The sequence below is a fragment of the Taurulus bubalis genome (assembly GCF_910589615.1).
Source record: "Taurulus bubalis genome assembly, chromosome: 12".
In the NCBI taxonomy this organism is placed as follows: Eukaryota; Metazoa; Chordata; class Actinopteri; order Perciformes; family Cottidae; genus Taurulus; species Taurulus bubalis.
This window is the reverse complement of record NC_136600.1, coordinates 20,644,423-20,666,522: the sequence shown is the minus strand read 5'-3', so window position 1 is coordinate 20,666,522 and position 22,100 is coordinate 20,644,423. Positions and strand designations below refer to the sequence as shown.

The following is a 22,100-nucleotide window of genomic DNA, read 5'->3' as shown; positions in this document are numbered from 1 at the left end:
CTGCATGCCTTCTAAACAGCAGGTTTCATGCAAAGCTCAAGTGTAGCTCGACACATTTGAACTTCCTGTGTTTTCTCAAGATGATTTGATGATATGCTAATTGGTTATTAAGGACCGCAGGGTAAAAGATCGTGCCGATAACTCATATATGTATATATATGTATATGTATATATAGATTATGGTCATCACATCAATTCAGCTAATGTGATTTTTAGATTGTGGCTTGCACTTTTCTAAAAAGCTCACATCTTAAAAACAAATAAAATGCAATACATTTGCAAATGCAGTCTGTGCACGGTTTAATTTAATTTTGATCCTGATCCTGTAATTTAGTTTTCTCACAGTTTGTACATATAGTACTTCAGCTGTTACCACCAATTGACTAATGATGGCGCAGTGGTGCTGATAGTTCTGATGTTAATCGCATATCACATTTTTTTTATAGATTGCGTAACACTTTTTCCCATGCGTGTGATAAAACAACTGTGCTGATTTCAACACCCATTGTGCTGGAACAGAGAAAGCCTCCACACCTCCATGGAGAGTTATGGGCTTTCCATGGACAAACTTTGAACTCATGACCTTCACAATTTAAACAAAACTTCCTTTATTATTGTTTATGATTAGATTGCATTCAGAAAGTGGTGATAAGGAGGGAGGTCCACCCTGAGTGCAGAAGCGCGCAACCTCCAGAAAATGCCTGAGGTGCCCTCATGCTCTGACTTGACAAATGCTCTTCTCCACAGACAAATATGGCAAACTGTTGAACTGTGTTTAAACTGTAAAGCTAGTGCACATAGAATAGTAGCATGCAGAGAGAAGAGACACACACATACAATAAGGTACAGTGCAATCAATTACAAAAGAGGAAGGAGAGAAAAAGAAAGGGAGAGAGAATGCAGGATGTACATCTGACCTGAATTAAGATGAGCTCATTGTGTACTGCAGTGGGTTTAATAGTGCGTTTGTAGAGGAACGCCCAGACTCTGTTCCCTCTCATTCCAGTGGGGCTGTGTCATCCCTGCCCCGGGGCCACCACACATGCAGGCTCCTGCACAAGCAACTCACACACAGGGACATGCCTCACAGCTCTGGGGAGCAGGGATCACAACGTGGGGAAGTGTGGAAAAGGGGGATCAGAGGTGGACAGAGGAGAGGAAGAAAGGGATCAGAGGTGGATGGAGGAGAAGAAGAGGAGGATAGGAGGTAGATGGAGGAGAGGAAATGAAGGATCAGGAGGGTGGACGAGAGAGAGGGGGGGAAGAGAGACTTCAGATGTGAGGACATGGGTTTTCTACCGGGACGGTGGCCTGTCGGGTGGCGGTGAAGATAAAAGATATGTCTGCACAAGGAAAGGAAAAGAGAGATCATGTTTGAATGGAAGTAAGGATACAGTGGGATCAGAATGACGGTGTGGGAAAAATGCACTGAGATTATGAAAGGAAAATGAAGATGGAAAACTGAATGACAAACTGATGAGACTGATGCTGGAAGCCAGGTGGCTAGATGAGAGGAAGAGAAGTTGTTTGAGGAGGAGTGGGACAAACAAGCTAAGTCATAGTCAAGTTTAAGTATATAAAGACAGAGAAAGATGAAGTATTATTAAAAGTGAAAGGGGCGGTGTGAGCCAAATATTACAACATCAGTCAGGTGCTGCATGTCATGTTAGCTTGCAACAAGATGACGTGTTTTTCTGATTGAATGGCGAAAGGAATGTACTGACATACTTTTTAACTTTTGATGGAAATGAAAGACAACCCATCTTCACTCAGCTAATAGCATCTAACGAATCAAAAACAATATCATATTTGGTGAATAAATACCACAACATGTGCACTAATTCACTCCAGAGAAGCATACACCAACATCTCTCAACTGTGCTTTGGCACGGCTTAACTCAGCTTGAGACTCCCTAATGTGAGGACACCCCATCCCAGATCCATCCCAGTCCAGCATCTAGCCCTCCTCTAGCCCGCTAATAAAAGTCAGCCTGTGTTGTAACCCATTAGCTCTGATTTATTTGATCAGATTCGTATTATTTCCTCAGCCCAAACCCCATGGCACTCTCCTCCCACCAGTGATTAAAGGCAGTAAATCAGGGGCAGGTCCTGTGCAGTGTTTACTCAGAGAGCCAGGCAGCTGCAAGCTGTTTGAGGCCCTTGTTTCTCCCCCTGTTTACCTCCGTTCCCATGGCGACTACACCACCGTCTCCCGAACGTCTGGAACTTGGCCCTGGGCTGTTTTGGTCGTTTCGAAAAGTTTTTTGCTGCTATGTCTACCCCAGAGCTCGCAGTGACTTCACCCAGCGCAGAGTGAGCGCAGAGATGTTGGACGAGTCGAGGAGGGAAAGGGAGGGAAAAAGCGAGAGGAGGAGAGGAGGAGGAGGAGGAGGAGGAGGAGGAGGAAGAGGAGGAGGGAGGGACGAAATCTGGGGGTGGGCAGGCACAGGGTGGGGGGAGGGCGAAAAGCCAAGAGCATTACATCATTGCTGGAGCAGAGTCAGAAAGGGAAGGATATGAGTCAGTGGACTGACTGCACCTCTCTCCCTCTCTCCCTCTCTCTCCCGCTCTTGCTCTTCTTGGACGGCCGCCAAGCCCTTGTGTTTAAGTCTCCAGTGCTCAAGTTGGAGCTGGGACTGTGTGGATTGGGACAGCGAAGCTTAGTGTGTGTGCAGACTGCAGGATTTGTAAGTTAGACCAAGCCAATCCAGAGGGGCTTGAACTGAGGGGTGGGCACCCTGAGGGGTCCAGAAGAGAGTTATAGAAGAAATTGCAGGACAATGAGAGGAGGGGGAAACATGAGAGGAAATAGCAGGATAGCTTAGCTGGAACTGGAGAATAAAAACGCAGAAGAGGAACTCAGGGAAAGAAGAAGGTCTGGCAGTGATGTCATGTGGGCGGGGGTGGTGGTGCGGTGGTGGTTGTTGGGCGGGGATTGTGGAGGAGAGCTGGGCTGAGAGCGAGGCACTCAGTAATGTGAGAGTGCAGGGTCAGGACTGCAGAGTGTCTACCTGCTCTCCCCCGGGGCCCACGGCCCAGGCTATTATCAATCCCCTCAGTGGAGCCGCAGCCTGTCATTATTCACTCACATGCATACACACTGAAACATGCACCGATTCACACACAAACACTCTGAACATTAATCCACTAATCCACTGTACAGGCTGGTGCATAATGTATTCACAGTCAAACAGATGTAAACACCGAGAGAATTAAAAAGAAGACGCGTCTCAATTAGAATGCTCTTATCATATAGAAACCCTGCATAAAAAGCTCAATAAAGCATGTAAGGGTTGCAGCTAACTTTGACTTGGATTACTTCTTAATGAATCTGCCAAATACTAACAAATCAATTAACTGAAGCATGAGAAGGCCAAACACAGAATAAGAAAGTCAGAGAAGAAAATGTCCTTCAGATTTCCCTGATAAAGCACACGGTCTTTATCAGGGAAATAGAAACAATTTAAATTTAAACTGACTTGTGTCTCAACTCTGTTGATACTGCAATGCATATTACACAAAATATCACACACATCAATAAGTGAGAAAATGGATATGTTCTTTCTAACAAGTAACACAATTCTTATTTTCATCAATAGAGGCGTTTTGACTCCAGCCTGTCTTTATTTATTAGCAGAGTCAGCACAAAGCTGAGTTAATCCTCAGAGGAAGCGTGTCAGATGTTTTTCCGCCCAGTGGACAAGCAGGTTGTGTGTCGGTGTGTGTGCGGTGTGTGTCGGTGTGTGCGGTGGTGACGGACCCGCTGCTTGTCCTCCCCCTGCTCTGCTGCAGGTGACAGGCGCAGCAATGCAACCTGTACGAGCTTCAGAGAAAACCTTTCTTCTGGAGAAAGCAGCAGCCTGACCTGCAACAACCAAGCGACCTGCCGGTGCCGGGTCCTGACCTCTGACTCTTATTGACTGCCGTGTGATTTGACTTTCCTCATGACAATATCAGCACCTGAAAGCATTTCATTGATCTGGTATTGAAGTGTTTGTTTCTGGCAAGCACTGGACTTTAAATAGTTTCTCCCTAATCATTTCCAGAACTTTTTTTTTTTTTACTCCTCAGCTTGGTTAAAACAAAGCAGATTTTCCATAATAGTTGCAGTGGCAATCAGGACCATGTAACATTCCGCTCACTCTAAATAAATCAGCATAATTAATAGCATGGACAAGGTTTCGATAGTCTTGGACATATGCATGTTAAACAGTGTAATAATATATAAGTATAAAGGATTACATTGTAATGCATTTAAATGAAAAAATAATTTCATATGATAAACAAGCCACTTTTAAAACAAAATTAGAATGAATGAGTCAATTTCAAGCAGATGTGAGCAAAGATTTTACAGCATAGTTTAATATTTTTCCTTCTTGGGTTCGGGGGGACAAAATCGCTTCAGAAAAAAATCTCATTCATCTCATCAGGGGGTCATTGTATGGAATACAAATCCTGCAAAACAGTTAACACAAAAGCAGCAGCGTGTCACTACCACTGCTTCATGACTGTTATTTCATCCTCTGGACGATGGCAGAGTGTGAACGCATGCAGAGGGAAACTGTGTTGATGTAGTGTGCAGCTACACTGCATACCTCATTGTACTTTCATGACTTTTCCCATGTGGAAATGTTTGGATTCGCAGTGTTGCTCAGATGTCATATGTGCTGTTAAATGAGTGTGATTGTGATAAATTGGGATGTTAGACAGGAATGACACACAGTCGGGATGGTAATGATGCTGTGTGTGGAGCAATCTTAAACGTCTGGAGCGTAAATGCACATATTTAGGTCTGGAAAAATACAGTTATTTATTCAGGTGGGGGAGCATTTGCTCTGGTGCAACCCCCCTCTGAAATTGCCATCACTCCTTCACTACTCAGTCTTGTGCTAATCCAGGCTATGATGTGGTCAATTGATTATATTAACCCGTTCAACACATCTAACCTAAAGGCTTCTTGTTTGCACACATTTTTAAACGCTGAAGGAAATGGAGCTCGCATTCATCCTGATGATATCGATAATGTGGAGACTTATTGATTCTCCTGATACAAGTTATTTAAAAGTCAAGTCGTGAATGCTGTTTGTTTGTTTTAAGCTGAGGGACTGAATAGTTACTGCATGCATGAGGGTGTAGCAGCACCCTGCAGCTGGGAACTGGGGTTCTTACAAGCAGGGATTTGGTGGCAGTTGTATGAATGATGTCACCGCGTGCAGATGGATTGGTCTGGCTGTTTGGATGACTGCAGCCCTCAGCCAGTGACAAGACTGCTGTCAATAGTCTAAGCTTAGCCTGGGCCTCATTGTAAATGTGATTTATTGATGTGGGCCATGAGTGTGGATAGGCCGGTTGGTCCGTGCACACTTTTGTGGTCAGCAAGAGTTTTTTTTTTTTATCCCCACAGGACTCCCACCGCTGTAGCCGTTTCTAAAAGTGGTTCTCGTCATGCACGTCTTGTGGTTGTTACGACAAATATTATGCATTCATCATCGCCATCATCGTTATTCATCCATTGTACTACATGAAGTGTGCTTGTTTTAAGTGCATCCAAAAACTCCCAAGATGCCTAAGCTTTCAACTGCAGCATGAATACACAGCCACACACTCTTTTTTTCCCATTCTGACTTTGTAGTTGCAGAAACGTGGAAACTAGAAACGAACGTTGGGGGAAACGTTTGCTCTGAAATGGCACAGATGTGAAATGAATAAATGTGTGGAATTATTTTTAAGATGCAAGAGCAGTTAAGTGGTCTCACATTGTAGACTTGTAGAATAGTGCAAGGTTTTTTTCAGCCTATCGCATTTTGTAAACTTCTTTTGAACTTGGGTTTAAAAACACAACATAAAAATACATATTTATTTAAAACTGTCAGCATCCATGAGTAAACATTTAACAATGAATGAATAACTTATACTACTATGACATTAAACTGTAGTGTGTGTACTGTAAATACTGCCAATATAAGGGGTATTTAATAATGTATTTGTCAAAAAATATAACTCTTCCTGTAAGGACAGATATTTAATGATTGAATATATATACACAATGAATCATTTAAAATACATCTTCATTTTTTGTCTGAATATAAAATGTGAGTATTAATTAAAGGTATGTTTATTTGTTCATTTATTGACAACTTACTTATTACTTATTATTTACCTTTTTGCACTCATGAAACCTGAGCAAACTCTGACTGCGGATGAGGCTGAAAGCTCCGAAAGAAATCGAGAAAATGGCCCTTGAATTCCACATATTGTTAGATATGATTGCAGCTGTTCTTTGGCGTTATTAAGCAGTCATTTTGTGTTTATACACCACTTATGGATGCTTCACGTTATAACTTCTAACTAGCACCGTACAGGTGGTGGTGGTTATATTGTATGTTGTCATATGACAAAACAAGTAACCCTGAACTTGTATCTGAATGTCTTTCTGTGTGTGTCTTCTCAGGCCTGTCCCCGGCTCTCTGTCCTCATTGCTGCACCTACGAAACAGACAGAGACAGCCTCTGCCAGCCTCCATGCCTGGAACCCTGCCAGACCAGACCATGCCCGGCTCCTCGGCCGTGCTGATGCCTGTGAGTACAATAACAGCGCACAGTGCACATTCACTCCCCGGCTGCACTCGCATGCACAAGCAGAGCCACTCACTCATATGTGGCGACAGTGTAAATTCAGGGCTGCACTTAAACTTCGTATTAGTTTGGGATGTCTTCCATCACCATTTAAATGATTTAGCACATTGTAAGGAAGGAGTCTAGCGCTGGGTTTAGAATATAGACTTTATTGTAATTTAGCCATGAAAGACTGAGAGGACCAACTTTGGAAAGCCGGGAACGATAACAACCCAGAGAACGCTCCTCATATCAGGATTCTAATGATACAACATATGTTCTCATTGTAACACAAGACAGCCTGTGTTTATGGTATGGGGGGAAAAAAACTCCCATGTTTATTAAATTAAGAGCTAAGCGATTTTGGGGAAGATTGACGGTTCAGGAAAGGGGTGCAGATTTGGGTGATATTTTTACACAAAACACACTTAGTGCAATTAAGGCTGTGTGTCAGGTTCTCGGCCTGAGTCTCTGTGGACGAGGGGGGAGAAGCGGGGGTCAGGCAGAGGGAGAGTGTGTGTGTGTGTGTGTGTGTGTGGGGGGGGGGGGGGGTTGGAGAGGGCCCACTCCCCCGTGGAGACCAGCACACCACCCAGAGTTCAGCAACTGGGAGGCCACAGGCAGACACACGTGTGCGTGCTGACGCTCACACAAAGGCTTCTCCTTTCCTGCATGCACTGCTCACATCGTCTACCTGCGCAGGTGACCTCTGACCCCTGTCAGCTTAACCAGCTGATTTCCTCCCATTCAGATCTCAGCTGTGACACACGACCACACTGACCAGGGTCACTACGAGGCAGGCAGTAACCACACACTCACACAAAGACAGATTTGAACTCATTCATATGACTAACTCACACCTCCTCACATCTCGGTCACCTTGTTAACACATCCTGCACCCGGAGGGGCTCGGGTTTGATATGTTAGTCCGACTGACACCCACCACACTATTGTCAGAAACACACATACCCCTTTTGCACCGGCTTCCTGTGTTAAGTCCCTCTGTGCTGGCTTCCTGTTTTGGGTCAGCTCCAGTTATCATCACACAGAGCTGTGCACAGTGCAGCCTGTCATGAGAAATCAGGCTCTCATGCTCTCTCACCTCATCCCTCTTAGCCTACTGTGCTGCAGGATGAGTCTCACACTTACTATTATAACACTTCTTTTGTGAAAATAGTGATCTTAAGCATCTTGTTAAGACCGAAAGAATAGCACAGATCACAGAAAAATAGATTTTTTTTGATTATTCATCTTGTAAAAAAAGTTTTGTGTTCTGGGAATAATATTTCTTAAAGGTTTGACTTTTATTACTGTAATCTTCAGATGGAGAGACAGATGTCAATGGGCTCCAATATGATGGGTATGCAAGGACCCGCCCACAACAACTCCTGCTCTTCCGCTCACATTCCCTCCATGCACTCAGAAGCCAAACTGGTGAGTGTACGCATGTATTCACATGGATACATACACACATCTATGCACACGCGAACAAGTGCACACGCTCAAGCTCAACGTGTTGCAACTTTCTTTTCCACTGGGCTGTGCCAGCAAAGCTGTGCTCTTAGGTCTGTGTGGATTTCATCATTTGGTGTGTAATCAAAGCTGTGTCTGAACCTGCCAGTGCAGCACTGGAGACTCTGGCTGGAATAAAGAGCCCTTTATGTGGTTGTGGCTGTGCTGCCCACCGACTGCCTGATGTATATCTTAATGTACAGAACATGTTCTGTAGGTCCTGCAACTTGTTAGCACTAGTTTAACACAGCAGGGGGAAAAATCAAATGACCTCATCCTTCACAAAGCAGGCAGTTAGAGCAGTGAGAGACGTAGCCGAGAGAGGAGAGAGACAGAACGAGTGAGAGTCAAATGAAACACGAAAGAAAATGAACTGAAAGAAAACTTCCACTCGGTTCAGCTTTGCATGTTAGCACTGCTGCTACTGATGCCAGTGACTGGCGGTATACATCTGATTAACGTCAAATGGACAGACAGTTAGACTCGTTGGTGATACGACTTGATAAATCCTATAGCAACATGACCACCAGCCAATCTTTGTTTTCAAAATAAGTAACTCTGAAAATAGAAAAGGCGCCATATAAATAAGAGCAAGTGTCATAAAATGTCAAGCCATATTGCAAAGCATTGGCTGCTCTCTGTGTTTGGAAAAGTTCACTGATAGCTGAATCTGCTAGACAGAAACATCATGTGGAAGGAGAGAGAGTGAGAGGAGGTAGCAGAGGTCATTAGAAGAGTTATTGCTCTGATACAGTAGAGCGGGAGCATTCCCAGGGCATTTAATTCTCCCTCTTCCTCGTGCTCTCTCAAGATTGATCGTCTTTGTAGTCTTCTGAATCTCTTCAACTGTTCCTATGGTAACACGCTGGGGTAACACAATATTAGTGTATTAGGCTTATCTCTCCCCTGGCCATCATCCAGACACATCTTACTCTTTTTTTTCTCCTGCTATCTATGTAATTGAATTGTAAATGCTCTGTTAGTCCTCCCATAAACATATGCAGTCACTAAATGGCTACAGGCCCTGCGACCATGCAACTTTCTGGTTAGTTGGCCATTCAGACACGAGGCACGGCAACCAAACGTGGATCAATTGAGATTCTGCTCCCTGATGCCTGAACGCAACTGATGGAATTCCATGATTGTGGACAGAAAGTGAGAGACTAATTGTGTTATCAGAGTGCGATCTCCAGCGTAGGTTTCATAAGCATAGACAGGGTTTCTAATGTCTGTAATATCCGCGCCCGGGCCAGGTCGATAAATACGGCCTCGCTATCGGATAACTGGTCCATGATCAGGCCCATGTGTCCCCTGCGACGTTCTCAATCCGGCTCTAATCGCATTACCCCGACCATGTTGACTTTCCGCCAATGGGAAATCTCCTCACTGTAACCCCACACCCCCGAGGCACGGACCTGGATGCACTCTTTACGCTCAACGTTTACATTGTGAGAGCAGAGGAGGGGATTTAGTGGGACTTTGATAGACATGAAGGAAATAGATAGACAGGCAGAGTTAGCAGGGGAGTTGAAAGGCGAGAGATGGTATCGATATTCTGAGACGCTAAACTGTGTGCGAGGGTGAGAAATTTGAAGACTTCTTTGCAAAATGACATGGAAGGCCTTCCGTTTCCTCTGCATGTATGTGTGCATGCATGTATGCTCATATTGTGATTTTTTTTTTGATATTTTTCTGGTAACTGGAGGCCTCGGTAGCAGGATTAACCCTCCCCTGCCAGAAAGAGCATGCCCAGAGCTTCGGCTAATGAAGGCTAATTGATTTTGTGGTGGGCCAGAGCAGCAGGGAGGACTGTCTCTGGTGTAAATAGTTAATGAGCTGAAGGACTGCTGTGGCCCCTTGGGGACTCATATCTCGCTCTAAGCTCTCTGTTTGTGCTCTCTGGGCCAAAGACTCTATCTGCATCAGTGGCCATCTTTGTTCTCTTCTATCTCTGATTTTCTCCTTAAGTGCCATCGTTTAAGTGGTACAGCAAAGCCCGATGGTGCAGTAACTGACTTGTATGTTTTCCCCTCTTTGCTTTTAGCTGGTTGTTTGGGAGTGTTTTATTAGTTTTAGTTCAAGTGTGTGTTTTTTCTTCTTCTTCTTCTTTTAAGGACTGGGTGCGCATGGTGCCGGGTGTGGTTATGTTCTGCTGTGTTGTGGTCTGGGGAATAGAATGGTGTGTGTTGTGTGCTGGAGGTTGTGGGATAGTTGACCCTCACAGCGTAGAGGAAGCGCTGCAGAGAGGAGGCCAAGTTCCACAGCGCGCCGGGCCAAAGCATTACGTCAACGCTCAGAGCTAGCGCTCCACAGGGCAGTCGCACACATACACACATAACCACATGTACACACTCACACTCACTGACTGCTCCAGCTCTGTGTCATCCTCCTTGCACGGTGTCGCATACTTTGAGACATTTACAGACAGCCATGTACTCAAAAAACAACATCAAATGAGATGTACACACATGCACATAGCACATGCATGCTGGTGCACATGCAGTACTATATCAGCACACATGCGCATACGTGCATTGTTTTCTCCCCCGAATACCTACCTGTCCCGCTCTGATGGTTTGATACCTTTGTTTGTATGATGAAAGACGTTCAGTATCATTTCTCATCTATAACAAGGGAAGCCCAAACAGGCCCGTATCAAGTTGGTTTTCAAATAACATCTGCGAGCGCCGACTATGGGACTCAGCTCGTGTCTGTGGTCAAATTCGGCATTGTTTTTGTGTCCCTTTTAAATGAGCTCCATGCTTTCCACACATCCTGCTTTCCTGCTAATTTCTGACAGAGGAGCTTTGAAACACTTTGAAGCTGATGTATGAAAATGTGTTTTTTATTATCTCCCAATTATGTATTGTTTACATTGTTACTAAGGACAATAAATTTGTCACTAAGCATCGGGCTAGGTGCTGAGTTTGTTATGAGGTAAACAATACTATATGTTCCTTCTCTGCAGCTCTCTTAGCTGTGGAGCTGGCACTAGATGGGCGGATGACATAATTCCTGGCATGCTCTAAATGTACTCCTTTTTACTTGAGGAGGGAAAAAAAACGTGCGTCTCTTAAAGAAACATTTCATAGGACACAGGAGGACCGATAATCAAAGTGTTTCTAGCTTGCTGATGTAGCTTTTTACATTTGACTTACACAACCCTTACTGTTGTAAGTTTAAGTATAGTTACAGAATCGCATGCCTTTGGGTTAATAGGCTGAATGTTCAAGTGTTTCTCTTAACCGCAAACAAGTGAAAAATTTGATAGTTGCATGCATATGTATACTGTTAAGAAATTACAAGAAAAAATATGTTTTTTCAACTTAACTACACAGGGATTGATTGAGCAATTAGCTCAGTAAGAAGAAGCAATTAATCTATCAGCATAACCCAATTACATGTTCCATTCATTTCCTTCCACTATAGGGGAGCACCTCTGGCTAAACTTCTTGTTGTGAGGAGGAGCAGTGCACACAATAGGAGTCTGACTCCAGGTTTTGTAAGCAACATCTGTATGAATGGTGGCATTGTCAGGGTATGAGGTCATTAGAGAGGGACGGTGAGCTAAGAACACAGCTGAATCTGCAGGCTGCTTCACTGAGCTCTAGACTATGTGTATATGTACTGTATATATATATATATATATATATATATATATATATATATATGTGTGTGTGTGTGCATGCTCACAATTGTGTATGCAAATGGTTTGCTTTCAGTGCATTGGCTCCCTCTCTGGCAATCATTGTCCTCGGAGTCAAAACACATCTGTGGACTAAGTGGGCTAAAACAAACCATAAAGTTATAGTTGCAAGATCGTATTTGATGCAGATCCATGTGGTTAGGTAAGTAAACGTGTGGATGTGCGATAAAGAGCAGTCAAACCAGGACACACGGCGCATGGCAAGATCCGCTGAGATCCAGTGTTGCATAGAGAAAGCGCTCAAAGACAGTTTTGTAGTTGATAAACTTGTGATGTTTCTTTCTATAGCTATGGAGGCCAGTGGTTTCAGCAGAGTGGAGTGCAGGGCTGCTGGATCAATGTGTGTCTGCCAGTTTATCAGTGTTGGACACAGACCAGAGAGGGGCCCCTCTCTCACTGCCTCTCTGTGTTGCCAGTGAGACAAGTGGGCTGCCTACATACTGTAGTAATTGTAAATCAGAAGTAAACGGTCTCTCATTTGACAGGTTTTGTTCGTCTTATTCACCAACAGGATTTTTGTAATAATGAACAATGTGTTTAACCACAGTTGAATAATATAATACTATTAGACCTCAGGGTATATTTACGAAAGATAATCATTTTTACACATTATTTAATAGAACGTATTGCAACATCCTCTACTCTGTGATCATATTTAAGTAACTATGAGTCCGTAAAAGCTGAATGTATGATTTCAAAAGCTAGTGTTATTAAAAATAGTATTTCATACATCAGTGTTAACCCACATCAGGAACAGGGCTTTGAGGCCCGCTCAAATGACCTGCTTTGAGCCATGCAGCCTAAAATGTTTCCGACATCCCTCATCGATCTGAACAGGATTTAAGTGACATGCCTCAATTCAACATGTATTGAATGTGAACAAAGAGTAACTCCTGTGAGAACGTCTGCAGGTAACGAGATTCTATCATTTGAAATTTGATAAAAAACACACAAACTTTTACAACTTTTACAAACTTTTTTTGTACAGCGAGGTCTTTTAAGGACTGTGTATTGGTACATTTATATTTGAGTAGTTACACGTGTGTGTGCCTGTATGCCTAACCCTCTGTGTGTGTGTGTGTGTGTGTGTGTGTGTGTGTGTGTGTGTGTGTGTGTGTGTGTGTGTGTGTGTGTGTGTGTGTGTGTGTGTTTGTGTGTGTGTCTGTGTGTGTGTGTGTGTGTGTGTGTGTGTGTGTTTGTGTGTGTGTCTGTGTGTGTGTGTGTGTGTGGGGGAGGAGGGTGATGAGGGTGGCAGTTGTGGCGCAGAGTGTCTCATCTGTTTGTCTTTGGATGACTGCGTGTTGTTTTAGCTGTGCTGATGGGATGTGTATGTGAAGGCCATTTGGTCATGGTTCAGGGCCCGTGAATGGGATGGAGCTCCGGTAGAGCCAAGCTTGGGTAAACCAGCTGCCATAACCACACGAGCCAGACTGGACTGGTCCAGCATCCATGAGCCCCCCGGAGCCCGAGCAGTGAGCGACTCCAAAGTTACCTCCCAAACACTGGAGGGGTGATTTGCAAAAAAAGTCTGTTGTGTCAAGAGATTTTCAGTCTGATAAATAATTGACCCGTTAGTTCACTTCCTCATCGCCGAACTAGTTAATGCTTACACATTAGACCCACTTCTGTTTTTTCATGGTGACTAATAGCCTTCTTTTTTCATATTCCTTTGCTTCTCTGTCATTTTGACATGTTGGAATCGTGTGCCTGTGGGTGTCTTAACAAAGTGGGATCCCAGTGCAAATGTGTAACTGAAATAGCTTGAATGTGCTGATAGGAATATATATTATAAGAGTACAACGTCTGAATGAAAATCCAAACAAAAGTGGGACGTTAAGGGTCCTGTTTCAGCCAAAATACACACACATTTGAGGTCAGATATTTTAAGCATCTTTGAAAAACTGAATCAAAGTCATCACATTTCTAGTTACTCCCATCAGCATGATGCTATATAATTTGCCTGTTGCTTTTGATGCCACACATTATGACATATGTTGTGTGTATATTATTGTATTCATGCTCTGTCTGCTTCGCTTGCTATGAGGCATTCTTTGTACTCAAGATTGTGGCGGTGGGTGTAGTGATAACCATGTAAGCTGCACTCGAGCAGGGCTTTACAAGAGAGGGAACAGTGGGGATATACAGACTGGAGTCAGAGGCCCATCCATTAACTTGACAGGGTGGAGAGAAGCTGCCAAGAGTATGAGTGCATGGTTTGGAGCATGTTCCTCAGTGGGCGTGTGTCTTGCTGCGCCCGTACCGCCATGGTTCCCCTGAGCGTCGGGCCGTGGCAGAACACCCGGACTATCTCCATCTCCACGTCTGTGTCTGGAACCACAGGGAGGGTCTGTTCGGGCCCCAGCTCTGATCAGCTTGGGCCAAAACCCGTGAGAGCAGAGAGGGGGCGACATAACAGTCCTCCCATCAGACTGTCTGCCTCTCCATTCCCAGAGGAAATCAGTTTAACAGTCCCCAGCTCTTGGCAAGCAGAGGAAGAGGGGGTGGAAGGAACAGCGAAGAGGTGTGTGTGAGAGAGGGAGGGGGAGAGGGGGCACGCTACTGCCTCTCTGGGCGAGAGGGAAATCTAATAAAATTGAACTAATGGGGGCGTGGAGTTTTAGGGCACAGAGAGTGGGTTTTGCACACAGGCACTGGAGGGTAGTAGTGGTGGTGGAGATGATGAGGATGGAATTAGATCCTCTGAGTGCTTGGCAAAGCAGCCGAGCCAAACTCCTGCTTTCAAACTGCATAGGGTGAACTCATGTCGGGTTTAGAGAGCGAGTTAAGGGGCCTTGGCCCACGAAAAATACTGCCAGGAATGTTACAGCTATGCTATATCATGCAATTAGAAATATTGTGTTTTTAAACATGATCACTGCGCCTTTAGAGTGCAAAGAAACGGCCCGACAGAGACATGGAGTCTTTAATGTGAAGCTGAAGATCTCCATTTGAAACTGTGATCTTTTTGCACTTAAACAACGACTCCACAGACTGGTTAATTCTGCTGTGCGGCGCCACAGGTCCACAGGTCCCCTGATAGTACACTGCTCCACTTTTAAGGGGAATAAAAGTGCTCACCCTGACCTCGTTGGTTGTGATTTACCCATCCTGAGGCGGGCGTAGTCTCCTCCCTTTGTACCTGCTCTGTGCTCTTGCTTCTTCCTTCTTCCTCCCAGGGTTAATAGATATGAAGTCATCTGGCGAGGAGAAACCTGAGTGTGTTCTCAGGATGTGCCCAGGGCACTCACAGCAACATCACTCAAAGACCCCTGTGTCAGAGAGGAAGCCGCCATTAATAAATATCATTAATGGGCGATCACCTGGTATCCCTGAAACCACATAAATGAGAAAAGCCTAAAATAGGAGAGGGAGTGGAGAGGTCAGGGGGCAAAGGTCTGAGAGGAGACGCCTCCCCTCAGGGCAGAAGATGGCTGAACCAGGGATGGTGTTTTAACAATGGAAAATCAATAAGCGTAATACTTACAGAATGCATAAAATGATGTGTCAACTGCATGTGATTACATAGACTGCTAGTTCATCGATTCATCCTGGTAGAAGCTGACATGTCTTCATGGTGTCATGGGCTGCTCATCCTCTTGTTGTGTCGTTTCCCCAATTCTCAACAACAGCAGGGCAGACAGTGGTAGGACAGACTGTGTGCCATCCCATCTGTGAGCGCCCTGTGCCGCCACAGACTAACACCTGCGCTGATTTAATGAATGTTTTCTGCAGCGGCCATGTTGCTGCAGGAGAAATGTATATGTGTGTGTATATGTGTGTGTGTGTGTGTGTGTGTTATTAGAGTGAAATGAACGTGGTGGTTAAGTTATTGTGCTTAGTGCAGTCTGGGGAAATGCAACCATGTGTTAGAGAGTCATTAGGGAGCTGATGAAGGTGTTTAAGAATCACAGCCTGCTCATCATTGCTCTGCTAACGTCCCATAGTTGCGTCACTGTGGTTCTGGATACAAAGACTTAAGTTTTGGCAGAGGTGGGTTTAACTGAGCTGGAGTCTCAACTCCAGATGGAGCAGTAGCAGGCACTTGTGCAGAGATAGCCTCTGGAATAGGTTTCTATCACGGTAAGGGTTTTCTCTTCTAACAAGACGTGAACTGTGTTTTTTATTCTTTATCCTCTATTTTTTCAGTGCGTGTGTTACTGTAATACCATTTATCTATTTTCTCTTCTTGCTACACATTCCTTCATTTCTTATCATGCATGGTCCTTTTGTTTTGTCTCAATCCGGCTTGTGGCCATCCGCACTACAGCTCTTGCAGTGGCCCCTCCGCTCTTTGACCTGCCTCTGTACCCTGACACTCTCGGGCCTCTTCAGATGCAGGCTAATTCAATTAATAAACAGATAGCGCTGCACTGCCAGCTGGACAGCTCTCAGAGACACTGATAAATGAGCACTAGCTGTCTTGGGCTGATGTGTGTGGGGAGGAGACACGAGAAGCCATCTAATCTCCCCCCCACCCCCTGGTCTCTCTCTCTTACTGCCGCCCTTCACCTCCTTTTTACCCTCTCTGTCCTTCTCTCCTGGAGCCTGGTTGACAGAGTCAGGCAGCTCCAGATGAGCATCCTCCCTTCACACGGACTAATGTACCTCTAAAACACAGTAGAGAGGTAGACAGGCAGCCAGCAGATTATTTTGGCTGCTGTCCATTCAGGTGATTGCCTGCTCTGTGATTAAGTGGCAGGAGATTGTCAAACTGTTTTGGTTTTTTTCTTTCACAAGAGGGGAGGGCCTCACCACTCTGGTGCTGACTGACAGGCTGGAGGCTGAAGGGAAGTTGTTTAGTGTGGGCTGTCAGCTTCAGGATTCGTCCTGTGATACACGGAAGATGTCCTTGTCGACACTGGTGACTCTGATTTATACCTGTAAGCTTGTTTAAATCCATTTTCTGTTTCAGTTGCATGTCAACTAGCTGTCTGTGATTTCTGCATGTTTAAACTGAAAAAATGTAACACTAATACTGTTGATAGTAACAATGTATGACAGAAAGTCAGAGCTTTCTCACTGCCACTTGCAGCCCTCAGCGAGTGTCAGTATGGCTGTGATGCTGTGGACAGCTGCAGGCTTGTGGCCCCCCGCTGTGTGTTAGTGTACACTCTGTGGTATTTTAACCCCTGTCTCACCAAAGAAGGAGGGCAGTGGCCCCTGAGAGCTGTGCTGCTTTGGCTGTGGTAAAAGGCGGTTAGCGGGGGTTAGGTGCACATTTAAACATGAGAAAATATAGAATAGCATTCATAATGAGGGGCAATCTGAATCATGATGATGTAGCGTATGTTTTGCTATGTTAGGCAATCCCATGGTTTGACAAGCAGAAACTATACTCAGCCAAAACAGGCTTGGCGAGGTCTAGCTTTAACTGTGCTGGTTTCATGTGCGGGGGAAATGTGCGGGAGAAAGCCAAGTTCAGACAACTAGACTACTAAATAAATCCTTTCACGAACACATATGCAATATGTAAATTTAATACAAACCAGGAGGCTATGCACTTTTATGGCTGCCTCACTTCTAAAGTGATTTATTTGACTGTGTCTCCTCCCTCCTGGTAAAAAGCTTTCCACTCATGAACAGTGTGAGAGAAGAGTGGAGGGCTGATGTTGTGCTCTGGTTGTGTCTCAGCGTTGTGATCCAGACCAGCTGGATGCCATTCCCTGTGGGAATCATGAATGTGAAGGTTGTTAAAAGATATGGAGCCCTGGACACAGCATGGACTCACTGACAGCAGCTGGGCGAAGGGGGAAGGGAGGCGAGAGAGGAAAGAGAGCACTGGGAATGAGAATAGAAAACTTTGTGGAATTCACAACAGTAGCCTTTAAACGAAAAGTGAAGAATAGACTAATTGTAGAGTAGACAGGATATGCGATTGGGCATTTATTTAGGTTTACTGAATAACTTTTTCACGTCAGCAGTGCACTTGGATTTGATCAAAATTCAACCGCCTCAACACTCTCTCAACCGGTTATTCCTGAAGCGGTTAAAATGTAAATAAACGCGTGAAATGGTGTTCAGACATGGACGTTTTTTTTTTACTTGTCTAGGTTTGTGTACAACAGAAGAAGCCTGATGACATACTTTGGCACTTGTATATTTGGGTTTTTAGAAAAAAAGAATCTTGCGGTAGTCTTTATGTGATGCCCAGAAAAACAGACTCTCGAGGAGAGGTGCATTCAGTAAACACGGGGAACACAAGCGTACCTTCAGAGAGCCTCTCTCTCCTCTCTCTCCCAGGCCGCTCTGAGACACCGGTCCAGTCATGGCTAAGTAGACCACACGGTTAAAGCAACACACCTCCTGCTGGGTCAACAGCAAGGGAGCAGTCTGAGGCTCACACCTTACAAGCAAGCTCATCACACAGGCAGACATCCACACACACACACACACACACACAAACACACACATAGAGGAGAGAGAGGCTATTAGAAATATGAGAAGGAGGGACTAGTGGGATGGCAATCACGGAAGGTAAAGCGGGAGAATGACAAGACTGAAGGAGAGACAGAGGACAGCCTAAGTGGCTTTGATTTGTTCTCTTGACACATGGATTCATGGAGCCATTCATCATCTCCTAGTCAGCTTATGAACCCGCTCTGTAACTGTTGATAATCAGCACACTGATAGATGAGAGCATGTACCAACTTTAAAACGATATTTTGAATGTAAAATGATGTTAAACATTGTTTTTTTTGTTGTCCATTTTGTCTCCTCAGAGGCTGAAGGCTGCGCTTTCACACCATCCGGGTCCCATCGCTAACGGCAACATGAACTCCATGAGCCACATGATGGAAATGATGACATCGCGGCAGGAGCAAAGCGGCCACCATCACATGCACACGCACCCGCACCAGCACCTGCAAGCCCCTCCCCACTCGTACCAGCACCACGGTCACCACCACCACAGCCAGAGCCACGGCCAGGGTGGACACCACCACCCGCAGGGACACAACCCCCATCACAACTCCCACAATCCCCACCTTCACCCCGGGCACCCACACCAGACCTCACCGCACCATGCAATGCACTCCGCTTCACATGTAAGCAAAGCACATTCCCGGGAGCGCTGAAGCTTTTAGACACCCAAAGGCAGAGCCACAAGTTCAATAACACATTAACTACACTGCACATTAAAACCTCTCTTATTGCTAGGCGCCACTGTATATCATATATGTGTATCATGTCTAAAAACAAGGCAGCACTTTAGTAGCCCTATGAGCAGTTTTGAAGTCATCTCATCGTGATTTAGTAGTATATAGCAGTACGGTATAGCTGAGATTAAGCTTTACATTCACTGTAAGTCAATGGATGGACACATTTTCCATGCCAAGTAGTAGTTTCTTGGCAACCATCTCAAAGGTATTTCTTCCCTTTGAGGTTGGTCAGCTTCAGGTCAGTATCGGACGGCTGCCATGAAGGGAAAGGGTCAAGAAGAGGCCATGAAGTAGCCATTATAAAGGATGCTCAGTCGTGTCTTTTGAAAACTAAGCGCCCGGCATCCTGCACTGCCAAGATGCAATTATGTGGCCACAGCATTCTCCAGGTGCTGAAGAAGTTTTATAAATGCTGGTCCTGATGATGACCAGACGGCCTTGGCTAATAGTCCTGGAACATTTTAGCCGTGAATACATTTGGTTTAATTCTAATTGAAAGTTTGAACGTATTGCTCCCAGAATAAATAAAAAAAACATGATGTCAGACACTTTGTCCTTTGCATTGTCTAACGGCCTCTCCAGTGCCAAGCATTTTGGATGAAGGACAGTCCGACATCAAGTAATGCGATTCACTGTATGTTCCAAATGTATCATTAAGGCATTGAAACAACACTCTCTGTAGGCACAGAGGCCATTAAAGCAGCTTGTATTTTCCATGGTTCTCATAAAAATGGTAATGATCTGAAGACTGAAAACACTTGACCTTGCCAAGTATATGTCAAGATCTGTCAGTGTATGTATGTTTTTAGAAATGAGTCTTTTGACTGTGTCTGGTGGTGTTAGTCTGAGTTGGAAGTGGGCGGTGGAAAACTGCCTCCTGACACCTCTTTAACAAGGTGGGCAGGCTGGTGAATCAGCCCAGTCACTCACTCACTCTGTCACCCTGACGCCCACCGTCCAGCTCACAGGGCACGTGGCACAACCAGATGTTGTTTTTGGGGAAGTTGCCAGACTGGGAATAGCTGCAGGAGGTAATGTATAGATGCTTGTTTAGAGGCTTTGAGGGAAGCAGAGCAGTGACAGCAGACAGGTGGCTGCTTTTCCAGGTGTGTCCGAATGGTTACATCTCTGGTTGGATGGTGACAGACAGACAGACAGACAGACAGACAGACACGGCCTAATCGGAGAGCTGATGGCCTTTCTCCCCATGTTTCAGATGTCACCTGCAACCCAGCAGATGCATCCCACGCAGACACTGCAGTCTCCACCACCCAGCGGGGGACGGCGCCGACGAGTAGTGGACGAAGATCCGGATGAACGTCGGCGGAAGTTTCTGGAAAGGAACAGAGCGGCAGCAACACGATGCAGACAGAAGAGAAAAGTGTGGGTGGTATCGTTGGAGAAGAAAGCAGAAGAGCTCACTCAGACCAACATGCAGCTTCAGGTACACAATGAACTTCAGGTGTCAATGTATTTTTGACACAGCTCCCTAGCAATAACTGTGCATTGTCCTGTTTTGGACCAGAGATGATGGCAATAAGTTGGATTGGTGTGAGAATGTGTATTTATCCAACACTGACAATCAGTCAGTTGGTAAAAATCAGCTGCAGAAAAATATCCTATGATTCCCATAATGCCGCTGAATAACATATTTTGTTGGACACTCCCTGTCTGGTAAATGCTCTCATCTCTCAAGCTCCAAAGCTTTTTGCCAAATTTCAGTTCAAAATGGAAAGTCTTAAGCCCAATGCAAGCTACAAATTAACGCTGAAGTTGGAGCACACCATTTGTTGATTAGGGATAATAGCGTAGCCTGCTATAATGGTTGTTTCCCTGAATGATAGACTTACAATGCTTCTATCTTTTCAGAATGAAGTGACCATGCTAAAGAACGAGGTGACCCAACTCAAGCAGCTTCTCCTCACACACAAGGACTGTCCCATCACCACTATGCAGAAAGAGTCCCAAGGTTACCTCAGTGAGTAGCTCAGACATAAACACAGACACACACACACACACTTGGGAAATTGACCAATCTGTGTGCCTTAGCCATACAGTGCAGCTAGCAGTGCGTGGAAATGTTAATTGTCTTGCCAGAGGAAAGATTTAAACTCTACAGACTGACGTGTGGTGGACACACAGGGAATGCCAAGACTCCTTCGCTCCTATGTGCTGCTATCCAGCTCCCACGCTCATGGCAGGACGCTTCCTTTCACATATGGGTGTTGCACACTCTGGTAGCCAGCCTGGACTGGGAGTTGGTAGTCTGAATCCCATATGAGCCCTGTTTTTCCATCTGACAGCACCTCCGTACAGAGGCAGCCGAGACTCAATGTGAGAAAGACGTCACAGGCTGCACATTGGCATTGAAACTTTCATGGATGCCCCAAGATCTCACTGATTACCGGACTGTGCCCGTGCATGACATCAGAGCCCCACCCTTTGATACGAATACAAGTGACATTTCCATGTTAATTAGGATAAGGCACCTCCCTATGTGACTTTAGCGCAGGAAAATAAGGCTCACATCCCCCCTGGCTGAATGGTTCTTTTATACAGAAGAGAGCCAACTCCCAGACTGGGCTGGGAGAGACTTTCATCGATGAGTCTAGCTTGTGTACAGATGTCACATTCAATGTATCCAAACTTCATCAGGCTTGTTTATGGAGTCACTTTTCCATTTTTGTGCTTTCCATTCATGGTCTATTTTGGGATGACAGGTGAGACTTTGGGTGTGAATCTAGTCGTATGTTGACATGTATCTGTTTCTGCTAATAAAGCCGTTTTCCTTTTTTTACAATAATGTGGTCTGTGTTTATTTTGATATTCATTATCATTTGTTTTACTGTCACATTATATTGTGAAGCCTCTGTGTAGAAGCTTGAAGGTCACAGTACTTACACTACTCTACGCAACATGGGGTCCATCCTCACTGATGTCTCTGCTGTCTCCTCAGGTCCAGAAAGCAGTCCGGCGGGCAGTCCAGCACCAGAGTGCTCCCAGCAGCAGGTCATTCAGCACAACACCATCACCACCTCCACCACAACTGTAGGGGGCAGCAGTGTGCACGGGCAAACCAATCACCGCACAGACATTAACCCCATTCACTAG

General features: G+C 45.0%; 1 protein-coding gene across 1 annotated transcript in view; it reads left to right on the top strand.

Annotated features, from left to right (window-relative positions):
• The window catches only part of creb5b (cAMP responsive element binding protein 5b), a gene marked incomplete at its 3' end in the record, with an annotated part of 29,067 nt that extends 6,967 nt beyond the window's left edge, over positions 1-22,100 (top strand). Inside the window, exons 5-10 of the mRNA XM_079226997.1 lie at positions 6,452-6,578; positions 7,938-8,048; positions 18,552-18,875; positions 20,206-20,433; positions 20,859-20,967; positions 21,946-22,100. Coding sequence (XP_079083123.1) covers positions 6,452-6,578; positions 7,938-8,048; positions 18,552-18,875; positions 20,206-20,433; positions 20,859-20,967; positions 21,946-22,100 — 1,054 coding nt within the window. The remainder of the gene's footprint in view (positions 1-6,451; positions 6,579-7,937; positions 8,049-18,551; positions 18,876-20,205; positions 20,434-20,858; positions 20,968-21,945) is intronic.